This window comes from Salarias fasciatus, chromosome 15 (assembly GCF_902148845.1).
Source record: "Salarias fasciatus chromosome 15, fSalaFa1.1, whole genome shotgun sequence".
Taxonomy (NCBI): domain Eukaryota; kingdom Metazoa; phylum Chordata; class Actinopteri; order Blenniiformes; family Blenniidae; genus Salarias; species Salarias fasciatus.
In genome coordinates, this window is record NC_043759.1 from 16,003,128 (window position 1) to 16,025,895 (window position 22,768).

At 44.2% G+C, this 22,768-nt stretch overlaps 3 protein-coding genes across 3 annotated transcripts; all 3 read left to right on the forward strand.

Moving 5' to 3' along the window:
• The first annotated feature begins 995 nt into the window (after nucleotides 1-995).
• prdm1c (PR domain containing 1c, with ZNF domain) lies at nucleotides 996-9,091 on the forward strand. The gene is made up of 7 exons (XM_030110153.1): nucleotides 996-1,120; nucleotides 2,460-2,717; nucleotides 4,194-4,313; nucleotides 5,050-5,302; nucleotides 6,693-7,711; nucleotides 7,849-7,977; nucleotides 8,078-9,091. Exons 1-7 carry the CDS (start codon nucleotides 1,094-1,096, stop codon nucleotides 8,633-8,635), a joined length of 2,364 nt encoding a protein of 787 aa, XP_029966013.1. The 5' UTR covers nucleotides 996-1,093; the 3' UTR covers nucleotides 8,636-9,091.
• Nucleotides 9,092-10,821: 1,730 nt separating this feature from the next.
• xkr5a (XK related 5a) lies at nucleotides 10,822-15,607 on the forward strand. The gene is made up of 7 exons (XM_030110462.1): nucleotides 10,822-11,022; nucleotides 12,036-12,219; nucleotides 12,424-12,608; nucleotides 12,697-12,909; nucleotides 13,235-13,404; nucleotides 13,630-13,741; nucleotides 13,948-15,607. The coding sequence occupies exons 1-7, from the start codon at nucleotides 10,884-10,886 to the stop codon at nucleotides 14,889-14,891; spliced, it is 1,947 nt and encodes a 648-aa protein (XP_029966322.1). The 5' UTR covers nucleotides 10,822-10,883; the 3' UTR covers nucleotides 14,892-15,607.
• A 703-nt stretch (nucleotides 15,608-16,310) lies between these two features.
• On the forward strand, nucleotides 16,311-22,735 carry tram2 (translocation associated membrane protein 2). Its single transcript, XM_030110096.1, has 11 exons — nucleotides 16,311-16,526; nucleotides 18,718-18,781; nucleotides 19,009-19,118; nucleotides 20,044-20,160; nucleotides 20,323-20,381; nucleotides 20,951-21,035; nucleotides 21,187-21,257; nucleotides 21,399-21,503; nucleotides 21,883-22,026; nucleotides 22,240-22,397; nucleotides 22,491-22,735. The coding sequence occupies exons 1-11, from the start codon at nucleotides 16,407-16,409 to the stop codon at nucleotides 22,565-22,567; spliced, it is 1,110 nt and encodes a 369-aa protein (XP_029965956.1). The 5' UTR covers nucleotides 16,311-16,406; the 3' UTR covers nucleotides 22,568-22,735.
• Nucleotides 22,736-22,768: the final 33 nt, after the last annotated feature.

Sequence of the window (22,768 nt, forward strand, 5' to 3'; positions counted from 1 at the left end):
CTTGTTGACAGCAACTTAATATGCAATCTGTGTTTAGCCATTCAATATAAGTTTTCAAGAAATTTTTTGCTGATTCACAAAAGACAAATAATTCTTTGTTTTATGATGAAATAAATGACTTTGACAAAAAGAAATGTGAAGAATCTGAGCTGTGTTCATATGTCTCATTTCTTAACTTTCCACGTCTCAGATTCACTAAGTGGCCACGTAACAGTCTCATAACCAGAGTGGAAACATTTCTGCTTGCAGCTGTTGCTTCAGTGAATATCTACAGATTACATGTCTTCACTTTCACAAAGTATCTCTTTACCTTTTCTGTATTTAAGTCATTTCAAACTATTCACTCAACTGTTTCAACATTAAAATAACATGAGTAATTGATAATATTTGAGTCAAAATGACCCAATTAGATATTTTTTTGAAAAGATACAGTAGCAAGATGTGCTGCTGCGGGAACAAAACAGAATTTGTTACACCTGTCAGTGCATTATAAATGCCTGGATTGAACAGAACTTCACCAGTTTGAGGACTCCTGTTCAACTCTTCTCAATCTACCTTGACAATAAACATGTACTAAATGATCTCATCTCTGCGCTGCTCCCTTGACTCCAAACAGCGGGGAAGTATTCCTCCCTCTCACCCACAGGTAGACAGGGCGACTGTCAGAGAATGAAGATGTATTTGTCTGATCCGGACATAGCTGTGTGACAGCTAGTGCACCCCCCCGGAGAAAGACTCACACCCCGGGGCAGAAGAGCGACAAACACACACACACACACACACACACACACACACACACACACACACACACACACACCCTCCAAGGAGGAGTCATGGGGCAAAGCGGAGGAGGGGGGAGGGAGCACAAGAGAAAAAGAGTGTGTATCTCTCATACATGGTGGGAGGGAAGGTGTGTGTCTGTAGAGAGAGGCAAGAGAAGAGAAGGACTCACATATGCAACTGTTGTGCAGCCAGTCACACATTCGAGAGAGAGAGAGAGCGAGAGAGAGAGAGAGAGAGAGAGAGAACAAGAGGACAACTACTGGTTGCTCACAGACACTCAAGCTCAAGGAGGGGATAGACAGCCTGCCTTATGTGTGGCTCTTCTCTAGGCTTCACAGTAAGTATGCAACCTCTATCACTCCTGAAATTGATCCTAATGATAACTATTCTAGAATAAGTAGCACAGAAAAACGAAAGCTTCTGTTGCAATCCATCGATGTGTTTTCTACATTGCAATCTTCAGCCAAAAAAAGAGTCACATCAAGGTGAAATGTGCTTTCTAGAGTCAGTGCGGTACATGCAGTCTTGCGAGCTTCGGCTGCAAGCCTTTTGACTCATGTCTTGATTTCTCAAAGACTATTTTATGCTGTATCAGAGGGTTCGGCAGTTTCAAAGTGAGCTGTCACACTTGTGACAGTCATTCCATGTCAGCTGTGGTGACACACTTCAGAGAAAAACAGAGTGAAACATCCCATATAAAAGCCCATTCCTGCGCACTCTTAATTGCATTTATCTTATTCTGAGAAAAGCTTGCCATGTTATGTCAATAGCATACACGTCACGATTGTAGAAACGTGCCAAAGTACCGCATGAGATTTTTAACGCTATCTGATGACGACCTCTTGTTTTTCATAAGTCAAAACGTATGTGCTGATTTTGGAAATGTTTCATTGGTTCGTCAATGATGTTTAGTTTTTTAGTTGAGTTTTTGTCTGTGCAAGAGGGAACATAGGTCATGTGAGTGCATCCCAAATAATCCCAAGCACAAAAGAGGTCTAAAAAAACAAAAAAAAAAACACAATCATTTAATTTTCTCATTTTCACTTTGTCTCTTTTTCACTGATTTCCAATCAGTAAAGGCTTTGTGCTTTTGTTTGGACTAAGCTACCTGCCAATACACTCTGTGAGCAAAAAAGAGCAAAGAGACTGTCGGGAGCAGACAGAGCGAAAGAAAGAAAGTTCAAATCTGGCCGAGAGCCAAGTCTCATTCAGTTCAGAGGAAGTCTGGTTGATTCACGGGGCGCGCTGGTTTCCTTGTGAAAGTGGTCCTGCTCCTGGGCTGACGTGCACAGGAACCTCCCTTACAGCTGAAGGGCTGTGTTTCGGAGGGTGACAGGATGTGTGGGACAGTGGGGCCAGTGGGGCAGCCAACACGAGAGGCTCCCCTTTGAAGTTTGTTTGTCCGGTACAACCAGTTGATGGGAGTCTTCATCCATAACACACACTGTGTGATTTTAGTCAAAGCATTTCCTTCAGCTGTTGTTTGCATTGTCAGTGTTTGTTTCTGAAAAGGTGGAAGAAAAGCGAGGGGAAAAAAATGTTGTTGCTCAACGGGTGAAGTTATCCCTATAGCCAGAATAGTGCATTTAGCTGATAATATAATGAGATGTGATGTGGAACGATGCATACTCTGAAGCGTATAAGCGCATGACTGAATCCTTCTGTCTTTCCTCTAGGCCTCCTCCTCTGAGTACAACAAAGCCATGTTAACGTCAGAAAGATCATCACAGAGCAGAGGGCTCAGCAGTGCAGCGATGCCAGGGACAGAGGATGTCGACATGACGTTGTGGAGGGAGGCAGACTTTGAGGAGAAGTGCACTTACATCGTGAAGGACCAGCCTCTGGAAGAAGAGTCTGAAAATCACAGAAAGACACAAGCGGAGAGATCCTTACCCAGAAACCTGACTCTGAAACGCTGCCACAACTCAACAGAGGTACAAAAGGCTTCCTTTGCTTGTTGGTTATTCAAATCTTAAGAGGAACACAAGTCCTTATAAAAAGCTTACAGTCTTATTCTCAATGATGTCACAAAATTATGCAGAGATCTATTTAACCAAATCCATAAATATCTTACATTTATGTAGGTATTTACAGCAGTTGTTTATCCACTTCTGACTCCTTGCGTCAGTCCGACATCCTTCCATGCACTCATCCATCCCCAAGCAGGAAGTACTTGACATGTTGTTGTCTAATTTCAGCTTTTCCTCTCTGGTAAGTGTGTGTAGAAGCAAAGACAGAGACAATGGCTGAAGTACTTCTGTACAAGCTCAAAAGCTCAATAACCTCAGATTTCCATCCCTTCGTTCCAGCAGAATTTGCACCATAAAGAAAATGTGATGCACTGGGACCTGTTGTAGGGATAACACCACACAATGGATCAAGTGTGTAACAGTTACAATGAAGGACAGGTTAATTGTGACTGAGATTAACGTGTTAACATATCAGAAATAGTATGGAAAATATATGAAAAGCTCTACCAAACAGGACAAGTCATGAAAAGGAATCATTCGGTTTCCTTTTTTAAAAGAAACATGAAAGTAGCCAAGAGTCGCTGTGCCTGAATAATATAAATCAGGTCAGACCAGAGGAAGCAGCCACTCTGTCTGTTTCAGAAATACTTGCATTACCACTTTGACCTTCTAATGAGATATGTTTGAAGTCTCAGTGAGACTAAAAGACAGGATGCATAACCACAGATACAAGGGCATCTTATATGCAGTCATAAGGCAAAGCCAGAGAAGCAAGGGCAAAACTAGCTCAATAGAAATAAACTGCAAGGACAAGCAAAATGTGGCTTATCTCGCTGCATACACGGTCAGTACGCACCTAGATGAAAGAGAGAGTACATCATTGCTTTGGGGCTTTTTCTTTTTTAACATGGAGCTCAAGGTGCAGTCAACTGCTCAGGGTGTGACCGTGACACCTTATCCACTCTTCCCCACCCTGCAGGCTTCAGACAGGGAGGTGAGTTTCACACCTGTAGCTAGCAGAACAAGAGTGGTGGTGAAATTTTAATATGGTCGAGAGAAACTGAAGATAACTCGGTTGATTGGCTTATGAAAAATTCAGCATGTGAACAAGGCAACATGTTATGTCACAGCTTTGCAAAAGCCTCATTTTCTCTATGGCAGATTTATCACCAAACTAAATAAGTAATGACAAGAACAAGGAATGTAATTTTCTGTTCCTCCTTACTCAATAATGACAATTCTCCATGGAATTGACTCAACTGTCTTGGTCAACCATAGATAAGAAGACAGAGGGGTAAATGATCTGATGAAGTACGAGAGTGTCAAGAACCTCATCCAGTCCAATTATGCTTTTCAATACAGCCTACTTCTGGCTGATTACTCAAACCTCCAGCTTTGGATACGCTGGTTAATTGATTCAATGTCCTCTGTGTTGAACAGGTGCTCGGCGTGTCCAGCAAGGAGCTGATTCCTAAGGGCACACGTTTCGGCCCTCTGGTAGGGGAGAGTTACACCAACGAAACCCTGCCCAAAGACGCTGACAGAAAGTACTTCTGGAGGGTAGGTGACTCGTATGTGAGCCTGGATTTATGCACATGCATGTCAACTTCAACTTCTTTTCAGAACTGTTCACATCCTGTCTCTCCAGCCAGAGAAGCTGCTGTGGCGGCGGAGTGGCACAAGTTAGCAGTTGTGGTCAATGTTTGACATCCTGTGAAACCATGAGTCTGCCTGTTGTTGCTTGGGCTGGGTATTGTAAAGATGGTTCACCTGTATGAATGTGCACATACTGCATTGTGCATCATATGTTTGCCAGCTCAGTGCACAGCTCATCTGAGGTCACGCACACACAGCTGTTCGGTTTCAGTGACGCAGCATTTCTCCTTTCGCCCCGCTTTGCTCAGTAGCGGTATCACTGCCAGTAAATACGCCATACACGTGTCCGCACATCTCCATGCTCACAAACTCTCACACTGACTAAGCAAGGATGTGGCTTCAAGCCTGAGAACTGTTACGCCTCAAGTCAGCAGCATCAGGGCATCTTCCATTACAGACACACTTCTGTGTAATTCTACATTTGAGAGTCAGCAACCTTGAAACCGAGCAGCTCTAACCAAAACCTACAGAGAATCTGTTCAGCCATGACTTAAGCAGCAGCACGCTTTAAAAGTTTCAGATAGCACGAAGTAAACTCTTTTTACTGTAAAGCATCGGTGAATGTATAACATCAGGGTCTCAGATTCAGACCATGCCAAATGAATTGTCTGTAATGTGTCTAAAATTTCACACTCTATAGGTCTTCTCGGAGGGACACTTACACCACATTCTGGATGGTCTGAACGAGGAGCGAAGCAACTGGATGCGTTATGTGAATCCAGCGTGCACTGTGGAGGAGCAGAATCTGGTCGCATGCCAGAGTGGCTTGGACATTTTCTTCTACACAATCAAGCCACTACGGCCAGGCCAGGAGCTTCTGGTGTGGTACTGCCCTGAGTTTGCCCGCCGGTGTGGCTACCCTCCGCTTGGACAGCTGGTTGTCGAGAATATCGGTAAGTGTCATGGTGCTATCCATTTTGCGGAGGAGTGTAGCGTAGATAGAGTAAACAGAAACCATCCCAGAGCCCACGCAAATGAGACATATCTGGTGTGTACTGTCATTGTGAAGTAACGCTCCCAGTCAAAACGCCAGGCGACTGACAAGTTCTTTGTGTGGGTGTTTAAGAAGTTACTCAGTCACACCCATCGCCGCTTTGTTAAAGGAGAACACAAAGGAGGATAGTGGAGTGCTGAAAGTAGAGAGGGGCTGTCTCCAGGTGCAGTCACAGAACTGAAGTAAGATGACACCAATTTCAGGATTTCAAGCAATGTTTCAGTTTCCCTTTTTAAGTCTTTATAGAAAAACCGCTGGCAGCACATGAACACAAACCTTTAGGCTTTCATTCACAAAAAGCGTGCATACCAGCAGAAGTAACACATGAGAAATATCACTTACATACGCACATACACACACAAGGCCACTGGAAGTGCTGACGGCATTTTGGCACAACTCCTCTTATTTATTTGGCTCTTAAGAGGGAAGAGAGGTAGGAAGTGTTCGGCTGACTACTTGAACTTCCTGACAAGGTGACCTGCTGACAGATTGATATCTCACTGAGTGTTGGCTGTTTGTTTGCTGAGAGCTGGCCCCTCAGGAGTGGTGGGGGACGCAACAGAGGAGTGAACAAAAGATAAGGGTTGCTTTGTTTGTTTATGTTGATGTTAACTGGGTTAGAGAGTTGGTGAAATGTGCATGCATACCTCTGTTTTGTCTTCTGTTGTTTGTCAGATTGAGTGCTTTGTCTAACTGAAGGTAATTCAGTAAAGTAGGATTTCTTACTTGAAACTTTTTGAGTATGAAGTGGGAGCTTTCCCTTTACGGTAGAAAGATTATGGATCCAGATGTTATAGACATAACCGGTACATGGAATTCAGTGATATGTTTGGTTTTTGATTTGCACTTGATCGTGCAACTTTTAAGATGATCTATCCTGTGATACACTAATCCCCTTTTACAAGTTTGTTCCTTGTATCCGGTAACCTGTGTATCCTGTTCTGCATATGATAAAAAAAAAAAATACAAGGCAGGCCTCACTAATGCAAATAACATACTGTATCCACTCGCTCATTATCTGTATCCTGATCGGACACCTATTGTTTTACTTCTGGTGTCCACTTTCATGGAGATCAAGGGTCTGAGAGAGACAGACAGACACACCTGATAAAATCATGCCTTGCTATCTTGTTATGTTTAAAGAATAAAACAACAGGTCTTGATTAGAGTAGATGCTAGGGTGAAGAGTGAATGAGTGCAAACATGGAAGTGTACCATTGGGCAGGATACTGGTTATTGCAACAACTTAACTTCTATATAATTTTCTCCGTTTGTGTTTTGTACCACAGATCAAAGACAGGCTTCTGAGAAGACAACAGGAAAACGAGGACACAGTGTTTCTGAAATCCTCAGAGAAGAGCCCTCCAAATCACACTCTACCTGTCCGACACATCTAGAAAGTGGTCCTGTGCCTCAAACCAATGCCTCAGCAATCTATCCCATGTGTCCTCATGTTGTCTACCCAGTCAAACCGATCTCAGACTCTATCCAAAGCCTTAGATGTGCACCTCTGCCATCTATACCATCCTACAGCCCCCCAGCTGCCAAAAGACCAGCATTGAATAGTCCTGTCCCCTCCGGTGTGCACTTCACTTTTCAGCACAATCAAAGCCCTGTCATAGCCAAAGCTTATCAAGAGCCCATTGTGTTTGATCATGCTCATCCTGCTCTGAGGCACAGTCCTTATCTCCTGCCTCCCTACTCACTCAGCCTCCTACCTCATTCATACCCATTCTACAGTGATCAATTGAAACCTCACTTTGCCCTCTCATCCCATTTACTACCTTTTGACAACTATGCACGTTTTCTACATCCCCTGGCCAACAGATGCAAAGACTTTACGCTTGGTTCTGCTCATACCAAACAAGAACTTATTCCTTCGCCAACTAGTGAGTACAAAGACGACAAAGACCTCATGTCCAAAAGGACAAACTATCTCAGGATCCCCTGCCATGACCTCAGAGATTACAAGCGCTCTTCTACCAGTCATATTCCTGCAGACCTCACTGTACCTGCCACACATTGTGCCTCGTCCATGGTAACAGAGCGCAAAGGAGCACTGCCTTCTCTTGCTCCTGGAGGATGCTCACCACCAGTGGGAGTGGGCGCCTCGTCGGACTGCCACCCATCCAAACCTACCTCTGCCACACAAAGCAACACTCAGGATGCAATGGACCTCAGGAAGAAACGAGGGGGGCAGTACATTGGCTACAAGACCCTGTCCTACCCACTCATCAGGCAGAATGGGAAGATCCGATATGAGTGCAACATCTGCGGAAAGGTGTTTGGGCAGCTGTCAAACCTCAAGGTCAGTTCCACTTAGTACAGAGTTACAGCTGCTCAACAATACTGACAATTTACATTTTTACAGGTTTTTTCCTTTTTCTTTTTTGATTTCTTAGAATAAATGAATGATAACACTGAACTTAGATGTACTTTTCACAGGTCCATCTGCGAGTACACAGTGGTGAGCGTCCCTTCAGGTGTCAGACTTGCAACAAGAACTTCACTCAGTTGGCTCACCTGCAGAAACACTACCTGGTTCACACAGGAGAGAAACCCCATGAATGCAAGGTTGAATAAAAATCTTTTAATGTCACCATTCACGCTGAACATTGAAGCTAAAATTGACTGAGACCTAAAAATTAATGGAAAGTGCTTTACTTCCGCACAGGTGTGCCACAAGCGATTCAGCAGCACTAGCAACTTGAAGACCCACCAGCGTTTACACTCAGGTGAAAGGCCATACCAATGCAAGCTCTGCCCAGCTCGGTTCACTCAGTTCATCCACCTGAAGCTCCACAAACGGCTTCACAGTGGGGAGCGACCGCATCGCTGTCCTCGCTGTCCTTGTGCCTATCTCCACTACTGCAGCCTGCAGGTGCATCTCCAGGGCTTCTGCCCTCTGTCTCCCTCAGCGTCCCGCAGACACTCACCAGAGGAGCTACATGGAGTCAACACAGAGATTGAAAGGTTTGACTTGAGTGAAGCTGCAGAGCAGCTGGAAGCCATGGCAGCAGAGGTAGAGATGGACAATGGGATTGTTATCGAACTAATACAGAAGATAGAAACTCGTGTTTCCGGCCACCTGGATGGTGGCAGAGGAGAACCTAAGCTGAAGATGTACAAATCAGAAAATCAGTGTTCTGGCGTTGTGCAGCATCATGACAGTCCTCTACCTCTGCACTCATCCAGCATCAAGCTGGAGTCAGGCTGCATATCAGAGTCCTAAGACAGCCTTGCTAATCCATCCATATAATCCTTACAGGTCAACTCAGCAGCTGTCCGTTACTGCCCTATTTGAAGTAAAGCCTTATCTCAATCATGGATTGCCTAGCTTATACTGTAAAGAGAGAAGAGCTCATGAAGAACCAAGACTTTACCAGCATGGCCTGGGACCAGTATTTTCTATTTTTGATTTGATGTATGCATTTTTCTAATTTATTAATTCTGTCATTTTTACATAAATTGCATCTCATGACACATATGACATTTTTCTTTTGTATCTATGAATTATCTTGGTGTAAAAACAAGTAAATACATGATTATGTATGGAAGATAATTGCTTTTATTTGTGGTTTTGCTGTGTGAGAAAGACATTCTGTTTGTTTACACTTGCGTAATTATGTCTCCTGATTAAAGTGACAATCACTGACCAAACAAGACTGTGTAGTGGAAGTGGACGAACCTCTGAAGTGTCAACACTGTGATCCTCAGCTGCTTGTAAGCAACATAAGCCTATGTTTGATTGTACTGTGCTAATTTTGAGAATTGATGATGTAGATAAACATCCTATTATCCATCAGCCCTTCAGAAAAAAACATCCTGAAAAAGAACAGCAGAGAACAAAACAGGAGTTTCTATTGATCTGATCCTGAGGAAAATTTCAACCTAATTAGATATGCCAGTTTTGAAGAAAATTAGTATGTATTTTGACTTTGCTTTTAATATTGAGATATGGACACACCGCTGATTAGGCCATGGGGTACTCACCAGCTGCCGTAGAGCTTCTCCTGCGTGGAAGACAATGAAAGGGAAGAGCAAATGATCAAATGGGTGCTGCTAATTCCTGTGTACAGAGTCTACCAAATTATCAGATAATCTGAGTAGTATGATCTGTCTGCTGATTTCGATCCTCTGGTGACAGTGTCTTTCATCTTATCAAAACAGACATCTTTGAGGAAGTTACTTTATGAATACCCTTTCATAAATGAAGCCCATTTTTTTAGGTTATAAAGTCAGCTTACTATTGCTGCATTTCATCCACCAGTATAATTTAATTAAAACCAAATTTCTGGAGAAATGTGAGTGCAAAATAAATAAATAAATAAATAAATAAAAATTGCATGGTATTAGCTTTGTGGTACACTTTAGGGCATATAGTACTACATGCCACTTAATTCAAATGAAACCTATTCTTAAATTTTGAACTTTTGCCTGTTTTGGTTTGTTTGTTACGTCTTTCATTTGTAACTGCTTTTTCTCTTTTTAACTGTAATGCTGAAATGCTCTGGTGGATCTGTCAGGGGATTCAACATGCAAACAGCTGCCCGGTCTCCAAACCAAGAGTGCAAACCACTATAGCAACGTATAAAAATTAATCAATAAATAGATTGAAAAACTAAATATAATGATGAAGAATTGATCAATAAATGAATATCTAATCCTTTAAAGATTTAGGCGCATTGGGTCAAGTCAGGACCTCAGTTGTGGGGGACCAGGACTGATATCCTGATGGCGGCAGAAAGGGAATCCAACATGAACTCTATCCAAGTCTGTGTATATATTGTAAAAAAAAAAAAAAAAAAAAAATACTGCAAAAGACTGACGAAACTGCAACAAATGATGTTTCCAAGCTCTATGCATTCATGTAAATTCAACCTGACAGACTTTCAAATATGGAAACATAACTCACAGAAAATGTGATTATTCAATGAAAAATCCTAAAACAAAAGGTCAAACTGTCCCTCTTCTGAACAGCAGATGCACATAATAATAATAAAAAAATCAACTGATTTGAGAAAACATAAATAATGCAAATCGGTGACAGCAACTTTAAATAAGAGGCCTGAGAAAGAGCACTGTTAATTGGAAGAACACAACTCAAAGGTCAAAGATATTATCATCATCCAGTGTTTGTATTTAACACCAATCACGCTGCTGTTTACCTATTATGCTGATGAATGAGAAGGCTGGGGTTTGCTGTTCAGGGTAACAGACAAAAGAAGCGGAGCTGGAAGTGGAGGGACGGAGGGGGGAGGGGGAGGCGCGTGCAGTCACGGCGGCCGCTCGGTAGAAGATGCCCCTTTAAAACCTCCGGGTGACGTCACATATTTTGACAGGGGGCAGGCAGCGGGAGAAGAAGAAGAAGGAAAAGAGAAGAAGAAGAGCAGGAGGAGGAGGAGGAGGAGGAGGAGGCAGCGGGCAGGCAGGCAGCGGATGTACCCGGGCTGAAGGATGCCCAGCACGGTGTCACCATCATGATAAACGCCGCCGGAGCGGTGGTCCGCAGGATGCCGGCGGCGGCGGCGGCCCGGCGGAGCGGCTGCTGGATCGCGTGGTGCCAGGCGGTCCTGCTCGGCGTGTCGGCGCTGGTCATCGTGGCCGAACGGAGCGCTCGTAAGTGGGGAACGCCGCTCCCGCTCGCCCCCGGGGCTGCTAGCTTGCTTTGCGTTTTGATCACAAGCCCGCGAGGCTGAACCGTGGCAGTGCCCGGGGGTTGTTTACCGTGTATGTGTGGCGGATGAAAGGGTGCTGCTGCACAGACATGGTGCTTCGTGCTGGAACCGCCTCAGTTCAGGTTGGAAACACCGTTATGATGATAGCGGTGTTGATGCTCACTCGCTACTGTTAACCTGGCAGCTGCTGGGAGAGTCCAGAGCAGCTCACGGTGGATAAGTGGGGCTCCAAGTCCTCCAGGGGTCACAGATCAGAACTTTCAGCCAATGACTCAGTTTAACGATCAGCATTTATAACGATGTCCTCGGCAGCCACGTGAATAATCCTTAGCTTTCACCTTTGATCTGCCCTCTGTACCCTGATCGTATTGATAAAATAATAGATGGATAATATCTCAGGTGCTGTCATTATTGCTGCTTTCCAAAGCGTGCACGTGCAGTCTGCATGGTGCAGCACAGTGTGACGATTCCCTGACTAAGCAGATCAATGGGGCAAGGTCAGGACACAACACAGAAGAGATGACTGGACGTGGACTAAGTGTGACTTTGTCTTTAGCAGATATAAATACCTGACACGATACTTCCCGGCACTGTTTAGTCACCCTTGCAGAGGATGAAAAGGTGTTACACAAAATTATCACTGTAAAGCAATGATATGCCCTGACACAACAAGCTTTCTGGTGCTACATAAGAATAGAGGTTATGTAACTAAGGTAATTAATGCTTGTGTTCTAAGGATTTTGGTGCAGCCTGTATGATCTTATTAGAGAAGCTTTCTATTTAATTAAAGGGCAGCTCCAAGTGTGTGTGCTCTTTCATTTCTCAAGGACTTTGCAGTTCTTTGCAGCTGTCACAGTGCAACACATACATGCAGGGTTTTCTTTGCAGCTGCACTGATGTGATACAAAACACATAACCTTGCACCTCTGTGTGTGTTGTTTGTGTGTGTTGTAGTCATCTACTGTATAGGGTTCTACCTTTGGAATGAAGAGACACAGTGGGCAGGCCTCACACTCGGCCTCTTTCTACCGGGGACGACGGTTCAACTGCTCAGCGTGAAATGGTACTACGACGATGGAGATGACAGGCGATGCTACCTCTCTGTCATACACATACTCCACCTCGGCATCTTTAAAAGGTAAGCATCTTCAGATATTTTATGTATTTGATGCTGTTAGAGTTGAAATACAATGTGCAGTTTAACATGCACTGTTATTATGTTTCTTTTTCTTCAAATATCTACTAAAAGATGTATTTCCATCATTTTTTGTCATTGAAACCTTTGTTGAGGTTACATTGAGTTTCTGCCCTGATGTGTGCCTCTATCTCCCTCTTCTGACAGGCTGTGGGACTGCATGAGGTCTGTGTTGCAGATGCAGGGCTCGGTGGCAGAGCTGGGAGCCGCCGTCATGCAGCAAGCAGATGTTTCTGCCCTTTGGCTTCTGGAGGCTCTTGTTCTCACTCTGCCCCAGAGCCTGCTGCAGGCTTATGTCGTGGTGTCCACTGATGTGGGCATCATGTCGCCAGGTAATGTGGTGTATCGATTGTTGCAGAACTGCTCTGAAAAGGAGATGATGTGTGTTTTTATGCAGTTTTACCTCTGTTTTACCCCTAGTGGCCTACTGCTGTGGTCTGTGTGTGCTGTCTATATCCTGGTCCTTGGTATTGTACAGCCGAGCCTGCTGTCTGATACGGCCGGGTCACCTGGCCATGCCTCCAGCGGCCTTGCTCTGCCAGCTGGTGTGGAGGGCAGGCATGTTGGGTGCCAGGGTGACATGTCTTATGTTCTTTGCCAGGGTGTTTAACTGGTGGGTTTGTGGAGTAGCAGGTGAGTAAGAAAAAAAAAAGTGTGCTTTTGTTATGTTGGCCATATACTCCAATAATGGAAAACTTGTGGAACTAAGCAATCAGTTAGCAGCATACATCAACAACAGAAAGGCTATCGGCTATTTGAGGCGCTGAATGCTGTGTTCCTAATAGCTCTAAATTCATGAATAATTGAGGAGACTTGATATTTATTGAGTTGAAGTTAATAAAAAGATTGTGTAATTATCCGCAAAGTGATGCAGCCTGTCCTCTTGATCTACTTTTCAGTTGATCCTCTGCATCCACTGCACTTGAACATTCTGGTCTATTTTTACGTTGACCTCCAGGTTTTCACTGGCTCACGGCCTCTTTCTGGCTGGTGTCTCAGCAACCGGACATATGCACCGGTCCGTGGTGCTGGCGCGCCTTTAATGGCATCATGGGCCTCGTCCATGTCTTCCTCTTCCTCAACGTCAAAGACGGACCTTCACGCTTCCGCATGGCCAGTTTCTATGCCGTAAGATGTGACTTCAGTTAAATATGTTGCTCTTGCACTTGTTTCCATGTATTTTCAGTATATTGTTTGTACTCCATGTGCCCATCAGCCTCAGCAGGTACACACACAGATGTGTGTACACAAGCAAAAAGATTTCAGTGTCACTGTCACCTCTGTGTCCTTAGAATGCAGTGACGTAAAGCTGTCAACAAATGACTGATGGTGTGACCTTCTCTCTTCCTTCAGTTCATGTTCATAGAGAATGCCACTCTGCTGCTGGCCGCGTCCGACTTCCTTACTGAAGCATCATGGGACAACATGACCCTTCCCACCTCTGTGCTGTGTAGCTTTGTCCTCGGTGAGTCATTCCCTCCATATCTGCAGTATTCAGCCGGCTTCTCCCCAGATGTTTTGATGTTCATTGATCATAATTAGACTGACGCGGGCTTGTCAGATAGTTTCAGCAGCATCAGGCTGACGAACCCACAGGGGTGAAACGCAAAGGTCAAAACGATCGCGGTAAATACCAAGTCTTTTCTATGTTTTCTTTATTGTCCTTTCCAGGTGCGATCTCTCTTGTCCTGTACTATCGGTTCCTTCATCCCAAGTCGACAGAGATCTCCCAGGGCATGAATCGCAATCACATGGGCAGCACATGCATCGAGCAAGGGGAGTCCTCCTTCTCCCTTGGCGACAAAAGTCTGCCAGCCCCCTCCATTCAAAACCACGGCAGCTTCTCCCTCTCGGGTGTCGCTGGTTCACTGCTGGAGCACCCGGGGAACTGCGGGGTCCGGCCGAACAGTGCCTGCCCCTGCTACCATCATCACTGGCTTTTGATCCGCCTCGCCCTCAAAACAGGTGACCTTGGTAAAATTAACAGGGCATATGGAGCTGGAGGTGCAGCAGCCATACTGGACATGGAGGAGTACAACCAAGAGTATAAAAGTAATGAGGGCATGACCATTACAGCTGGAGGCAGCTGTGAAGGTCTTTCCACCTCTGAGTCCCAGGGGAAGGGCCTGGCACCCCTCTCAGACTGCAAAGATGAGTTCCAGAGCGTAAGCGAACCCACATCGACTGAACAGCCCGAGGAGGATGACAGTCTGGAGATGGAGAGCCCCATGGAGTCACCCGCATCAGATTTCAAGCGCAGTTCACCCGAAGGAAAGTCTGTGTTCGGCGACAGCCCGGAGCCGTACTTTTGCCCTACAGAATCAAGTTCAACTTTGTACTTCAGCGCCGATCCTCAGTCTCCCAGCAGCGCCAGCAACCCTCGGTTGGACCGAGACACCGGGGGGCTGGAAGAGGGGGTTTGCCTGAACTCAGTGCCGAGCGACCCTGCCCTCCACAGAGATGTTCGTGGACTCATGGGACGGGTCGGCCCGCGCTGCACTTCCACTCCCAAACTGGACTCTGGAGTGTTGGACTCTCCTTCCAGTGTCCCTCATCTCACGGGTCCCAGGAGGCAGCTCATAATGTCCCGGAGAGATGAGGACGACAGTTTCTAGCTGCCTCGTGACAGAGCCAGGGAGCAAGTAACAGCAGCTTCTCCCTCACTGAGAGAGTACACCAGCTTTTCAGGAGACAGATTATTTATCTTCTCATTGACATTGAGAATATATAAAATATTCACATTTCTTTGTTTCTATACATGAAGCACACTGTGTGTATGCAATTTTTGGGAATAAGCATAACTGTGACTCTTCTCGAGCTAGAACTTTTCTCAAGGCATTGCTTTCCCAAATGCTGAACAGCCTGAGGTCACTCCAGTAGAACTGCCATTGAACATCAAGAAAACATAACAGAAGAACTCAGTAGTCACAGCTTTGGGGTATTTAGCTCGGGCAAATCATCTCCCTGGCATTCAACTCGACAAACATATTTGTTTGGCAGCAAAGAGCTTAAGCCTCCAAGATTATAAAGTGCAACAAAACTCCGGTTCTACCAGACTGTAATCACAACAAGACGGTGATCAATAGGTTGATGATCGTCTGTAAAAACACACAGCTGCGTCATGGAGTGAAACGGCTGACGCTAAACACTAATACTGCTGTCGTTCATATAAACAGTCAGCATCAGCTTTTACACTAGAGAAGTTATTTCCAGATCTAAGTGTCTGACCTCTGAATCTTAACCATCTCAGTATAAGCCACAGCTATTTTGGCATCTTAAAGCACAAGTATCTTCTGTATCATATGACTATTGCTGTGATGCTGTGATTTTATTTATTTATTTTTATTAACCTAATAAGAGGGAAAATAAATCCCTGCCTCTCTAGGCTGTATTTTTTGTAAATTAACTGCCATTGCATTTAGTTGGGCCACTCGGTCAACCTGGGAATACTGTGTTTGATGTTTTATTAATATTATTATTTACATGTTGATCATGTAAGTGCTGAAATGTTTTTGCAAATTGCATTATGTAGGGGGAAAAATTAATGTCTCAGGCATTGACTTCAAAAAGCTTTCAGCTGTCTGTTGTGTAACAAATATGGTTTCTGGGACATTTGTGGTGATTTTTTTTTATGTGTTCTTGCAGTTTTCAGGGGGCAGATTTTTTTCCCCTCCAATGCTGTTTGAAACCCACAAACAAAGAAGTGAAATGATGCTGGGTTTTGTGTGTTACCCAGGTGACTGCCTATATGACACTTTGAACTGTGAGGTTCAAGGCCACTGGTGGCTTGAAATAAGCAATAAATAACCTACATGTTGGGGTTATTGGAATACAAGTGTGTGTTTCTTTCTTTCTTTCTTTTTTTTAAATAAATTGAAATAAGTCAATACTTCACTATATTCAAAAAACAAACGGTGCTACATTGTTGAAAAGTTCAGTCGTTTTTTTACCTTTTTTTCACGGTAGAGTGAAATCAGCTTATTGTGTAAATGGCCTCGAAGAAGGTATTTATGGCACTCGCCCTTTAAGACGACGCGCATGCGCAGACCGCCGAGAAAGTTAACTCCTGAACTTCGTAGTCAGAAAAATTCTGATTTATAAAATACCAGGGAATACTCCGTTGAGTTGACATGGCATTTCGCCGAAGAAACAAGAGTTACCCCTTCTTCAGCCAGGAGTTCCTCATACAAAACCACGCAGACATCGTTTTCAGTCTGGTGATTTTCATTTTGATTGGATTGATGTTTGAGGTGAGATGAACTCTGCTTCTTTTTTTTTTCTTCCCTCGCCTCACTCAGCTGTTTTAAGATGGCATGCCTGCTGCACGGACAAAGATGGAACGTGAAAAGATTTCTTCTGCTTTCTGAAGCTACAAACGCCTTCAGGACGCGTGTTTTCTTGTAGTCCAAACCTCCGCGGGCTTTAGGTCGCTTCTTCAACAACTTTTAGTGAACAATGAATACTGCTCTGTTCTCAAAGTAGCTGTAAAGTGTCCATACCGAGCCGCACAGAGACACTTTTTAAACTATTTCCCACCTTTTATACGCGTGCTGCTTTACACGTTAACTTTTCTGTGCCTTGCTTTTTAGTATTTACGTGTTTCGTACTTTGGGGTGCACCTGATGAAGAAACCCCTTTGTTGTTACGGACGTGACAAACTTCTTTAAAAAAAACACATTTTCCATCAATATTTACCTTCTTTTACGTGTCTTCATATCTTTTAAGTAAGTCTGCTGTTGTATTTAGTTTTTTTAAATCTGTCCAGCTACTGCATAAAGTCCCAAACAAGACAGGAAGTTAACATTTTAGGGGGAGTTAAAATAAAAATCGCTCCTTATGAGACGTCAGCCGTCAGTGGTTTTATTCTGAAACGTGTAACCGGAAGTTGTGTGTCTAGTTGGCGATGGCCTGACGTGAGTGGTTTACTGCCACGTCTCAATCTCTGAGCCGCTGCGGTGGGCTCCGCTGCTGGCAGCCCTGATCTCTGAAGACATCTATCTGCTCACAGTAGCAGCGTGCATCAGACTTTTAGTCGGCTCGTTGTTTCTGCTCTGTAGCTGCAGCCCGGGCGCATCGCAGCTGGGTTTCAACCCGGATCCCTGGCTGTGATCACACAGCTGGTCTAGTAGAAAATAACTAGGGGATTTCCTTGTTTTTTTTTTTTCTTTTCTTTTTTTTTTTTCTCGCTTTGGGGCGAATAGGAGAAAGAATAGCGGTGCAATAGATTTAGTCTTGAATTTCACATTTCAGTGTCGGATCACTCTCCACTGGGAGCCCAGGGAAGAACTGGTGACATGTTACACCGTGAGGGTCTCAAACAAGTCAGGGAGCAAAGTCCTCCATACAGGAGAATATACACAGAGAATATATTATTAAGAAAAAAAAGAGCCAAACCTGACAACTAATTCCAACCAGAAAACACACGTAAACACATTCTCTCTCTCTTTTTTTTTTTTACTATTTGCAATTCCCCCAAGTTTCTCAATATTGTGAAGTTTTCTGCTTTTTTAATCTACTGCATATTGAATATTTTTAAGTTACATGCTTCTAGAGACATCTAGCAGTTAGAAACCACTTTTGCCCCTCACTGACAGTATCCCCAGATGAGTCCATGTTTCAGGGCCTTTCTGCATGGAGTTTGCATGTTCTCCTTATGTGTGCATGGATATTCTCCCGTTGCTCTGGTTTCCTTCCATGGTCTAAAAACATGCCTATCAGAATAATCAGTGACTATCAATTAGCCCTTAAATGTGTGTGAGATTGACTTTACAGAGTGGGCACTTCCTTTGCTATTAGTCACGTGGGATTTGTCCCAGTGACACTTAGTTGTATGAAATTGTATGGATGATGGACTGAAATTGATTCCTGCTAAGGTGTATCATTTCAGGCCACTCTGATCGTCACTTTAATAATGAAAGTAGTGTAAAGTTTCCACTTGACTGAGGGTTTGCACCTTGAGGGAAGTGGTTGACTATAGTTTGGTGAGTTACCAGACAGCACTGTGCACATTAGTTTGAGGTTAGACACGTTTTTAACTGTGACAAGACTATCTTCGTCATGAAATCAAACACAAGAGTCCCATACTTCCTGTTCAAATTACTTTCAGAAAGAAGTTTTATTTCCTTTTTATGATACGTGTTTGTGTGGGAACTTCACACAATAATTGGCATGTCTTCAGACCAACGACTGGCAGGACGACTAATCCATTTGCAACAAAGTAAATGCTGATGAATAGATAAATATTTGTCAAGCTCTCATAAAATTCTGTCATATTTAACATGTGTAATATAAAAGCAGTTGGGGGTCACACATTGGGGATATTCATGCTGCAAGGTGAGGGATAACCCTGTTGTTGGATACTCTGTGCTTTAAAGGTTCTAAACCAGTTTCTTCAGATCGCATTCAGACTTGTGACTAATCACAGTTACTCTTCATTTCCAGGCAACAGCCAAGACAGCTATCCTGTTTATTCAGCCACAGTACAATGTCACCACATTATCACCAGGTATGATAACTGGCTCAATTTAAAATCATCTTTATTGAGTAAACATTGATTGACACAGTTGAAGTGTTTCACTTTCGTTTCTGCCTCTGCTGCTCCTGCACGTTGTCGCCGTGTCAACTGCCACTGCTGTGATTAATGAACCGTTTTCTATCACATCAGGATGTGCAATGCAAACCTGATTACAAGCATGCTCCTGTGTGTTTCCCTCCCCACCTATGTGTGCTTAGAGGGAGAGGTGACGTTGTACCATTACGGGTGGAAGGACTGCGCCACCATCCTGTTCTATTTCTTCATCGCCATCATCCTCCATGCAGTAGTCCAGGAGTATCTACTGGATGTAAGCACCTAAACACACACACTGACTGAACCTCTTTGTTTTTTTGCTGTCATTAACGTTAGGTTTGAAATGTTTGTGTTTTATGGTGAGGAATATATCACAAGTGCATATTTTATTCCTGCTGAGTGTGGAGTCTTACCAGCTGATAACAGACGAAAAGTTTTACCGCTTGGGGCTCGTCGTCGGTCTATCACAATGACACACACACACGCACACACTCCCTTGTGGGCAGCGTAAGAGATAACAATTAGCCTAATACACATGTCTTCAATATTGCAGGAGGAAAATCCACACATGCACAGAGAGAACATTCAGTAGTTCTATTATTTCTCTGCACGCACAGAACTAGAAAGCCCAATTTCTAAATTACGCAGGAATTCCCAAAATATAAAAATATTTCTCCACTTCAGATTTTTGCTTTCAGCATGAGTAAGGCTGCAACGACAGATGACAAAAATACTTCACATATTGTTTTCATCCAGTCATTCAGTGAGTCCATTTGAGCTATGCGTTAAAAAAAACAAACAAACCCCAAAACACATGGTGTTTGGTGATTTTAGATCAGGGAGTGGATAATATCGCATTACTCTGTGGAACGAGTTGCGGAGACAGAAACCCGGAGTAGCTCTTTATTTGTTTTAAAGCATGAGCCCGTGTGTGTTTGTGTGAAAATAGGTCATCAGGGAGGAATGAGGTTTTCATTTTAGCGCCATCGCCACATTTTCCAAAGTGTCTTGAAAGGATTACTCGTTCAAAGGAGGATTTTCAGCAGCAGCCATAAATAGTATCTGCTGTCTTTTCGCGTCCTACATTTTTGTGTTTCTGTGACACTTCCTTGTGCATGACACTGACAGTGTCAACATGTCACCCATCGTGGCCGGGTCCAGCAGTGCTCACATGATCTGCCGTATTGTTCCCGCTGCAGAAAGTGAACCGACGTCTTCACCTCTCCAAGAGCAAGAATACAAAGTTCAATGAGTCGGGCCAGCTGTGCGTGTTTCACCTGGTGTCTAGTGTGTGGAGCTTCTACATTCTCATAACGGTGAGTGAGACTTTCCTGCCGTCAGCATTCAAATGTCAACTTCCCAGTCGAGGAAATACCGCATGCTTATTTTTAAAGCTCAAACAAACACACATAACATAAACACACAAGCTGCTAACAATACGAAAGTGTTTAAGGATTTGTCTGTGCTTTGTCACACAGGAAGGATATCTCCTGCATCCCAGCAGCCTTTGGGAGAATTATCCCCATGTACATCTCAGGTATGATTAATTTCTTGGAAAATATACTAATTATGTTGGGATTTTTTCCCCTGCCTGACTTAGAATATGGCAAGAAAACAGTTGCCACTTATTGAGTCACCTCTTACTGGTAATGTTCAGCTTAGTTCTTACTTTATCCAGCGTATTTGCATTTCTCCACGTGTATTACTTCTTGTATGCACACAGCTCTATCCAACTGAGCAAGCTGATCCCGACTAATTATGGGTGAAGGCAGGATACACCCCAGCCAGGATGCTTTAATCACAGGGCAAACAGTCTCACACACTCGCATTCACACCTACAGACAGTTTAGTTTCACCAGCTAACCTCTCGTGCATGCGTCTCCTCCACGCATGCAAAACTGAGCAGACTTGGCGTGGGATCGTTCCAACATGTGCTCAGATTAGACTTCAACCTGAAACGGCTATGTAAATTTGGAGGCCTCCTGGTTCCTGTGTGAAACAAGCAGTGCAGAAATGTGTAAAGCTCTTTAGCATAAATGACACGTGTCTCGGCGCAAGGAAATATTTGAATGAGCTCGCTTCTCCCTGCGTTTATTTCCGCTCCAGGTTTCAGGTGAAGTTTTTCTACCTCACTCAGCTGGCCTACTGGCTCCACGCCTTGCCAGAGCTCTACTTCCAGAAAGTACGCAAGGTCAGTAAAGAGGCCGTGGGAACTGGAGGAGCACTGGAGTGTGACCAGATAAGCTCTGTTTACATTTCAGGATTTTGATGGCTTGTATATATACCCTGCTCTACAAACGGACTGAAAAACTTGAACTGAATGAAGTTCGTTTGTCTTTAAGGAAGAGATTTCTCGTCAGCTCCAGTACATCTGCCTCTACCTGCTGCACATCTCTGCAGCCTATTTGTTAAAGTGAGTATCCTGCCGAAGCAGCTTGCGTGAAGTTTATTTCAAATTTTCAGTTCACCGTTCAGCCGAAAATCTCAGTACAGCGAACCATCAAGTCTCTAAACGCCTTTGTGACCTGGCTCCCACTTCTTCTTTTCTGTGCAGTTTGAGTCGTGTGGGTCTGGTCCTCTTGTTCCTCCAGTATGTCTCAGAGCTGGGCTTTCACATCGCTAGACTTTTGTACTTCACTGATGAGAATCATCAGAAAATGTAAGTCTTGTTCGCGATCAAGCTTCATTAATGTCACCACTGGGTAGAAGTAGGGTGTAATAGTTAAAGGGATTGAGACAGGAAGACAGAACAGTAAAATATTTTTACAGGTGTTCCTAATGAGTGGAAGTGCTCTAATGAGCTGCCTCCTCATGGGGTGCAAGAGGAGACTGTCACATTTCAGATTAAATTTTCTGCATCACAAGAGCTGAAATCTTGCACCTGCACATATTATACCACGTGCCTTCAGTCACTTCCACAGCACCGTGCGTAACGGCCTTGTTTAGCTTTATGGTCATTATATTGAGTTGATTGTCGCAGTTTGTTTTATCTCTCCCTCCCCCTTTTGCCAACAAATGCGCTGTGTGCCTCCTGTCAGGTTTGATATGTGGGCGGTCAGCTTCGTGTTTACGCGGATGTCTACGCTGACCCTGATGTTCCTCTCGGTGGGGTTTGGTTTGTCTCGTGCTGAGAACCAGGGGCTGGACCTGGACATGGGCAACTTCAACACTGTACTGATAAGGTGGCGTTACTGTTTACAGCTCCAACAAACACGCTCAGTACACTTTGTACCCATTAAAAGTGCTGATTTCTTTTTATGGGTATTTTACAACATGCATGGTTCATATTTGCAGTGGAAGCACATAATTTTCTTACATTAGTGTAAAAGAAATGTGTGAATTACCATAATTCTAACCTTTTTTTTTTTGTTTGTTTTTGCTGTGGGCCCATTCAGGATGACTGTTCTGCTGCTGGTGTGTTTAACCCAGTCTTGGCTACTGTGGAAGTTTATCCGTTTCCAGCTGAGGCGCTGGAGGGAGTTCAGACATGAACAGGCTGTTCGCAAGAAGGCTGCCACAAAACAACCCCTGCGGCCACTGAAGAGGGATTCACGTGAGTTTAAATGCGATTCAGGGGCTGCACGGAGCAAACGATTCCAGAGAAATCAGCCAGTATTAACAAAAACAACCTGATTCTCCCTGACAGTTGGTCACCACGAAAACGGAGTCCTGAAAGCTGAGAACGGAGCCTCCCCTCGAACGAAAAAACTGAAATCCCCCTAAGAGAGCACACTGACTGGCCCGATCATTTGCCTGAGCGCCGGCCGAGGTCTCTCATCGGCGCCACAAGTGAAGCTGGGAGCCGCTGGCCGCCAAGCGTCTGGTTGAGTATGTCCTGAGGTGTCACATGGACTCTTGCCGTGACAGACTCGAGCCTGAATGCTGGAAAAATGAAATCCAAGGAAATGCCTTGAGCCCAACAGA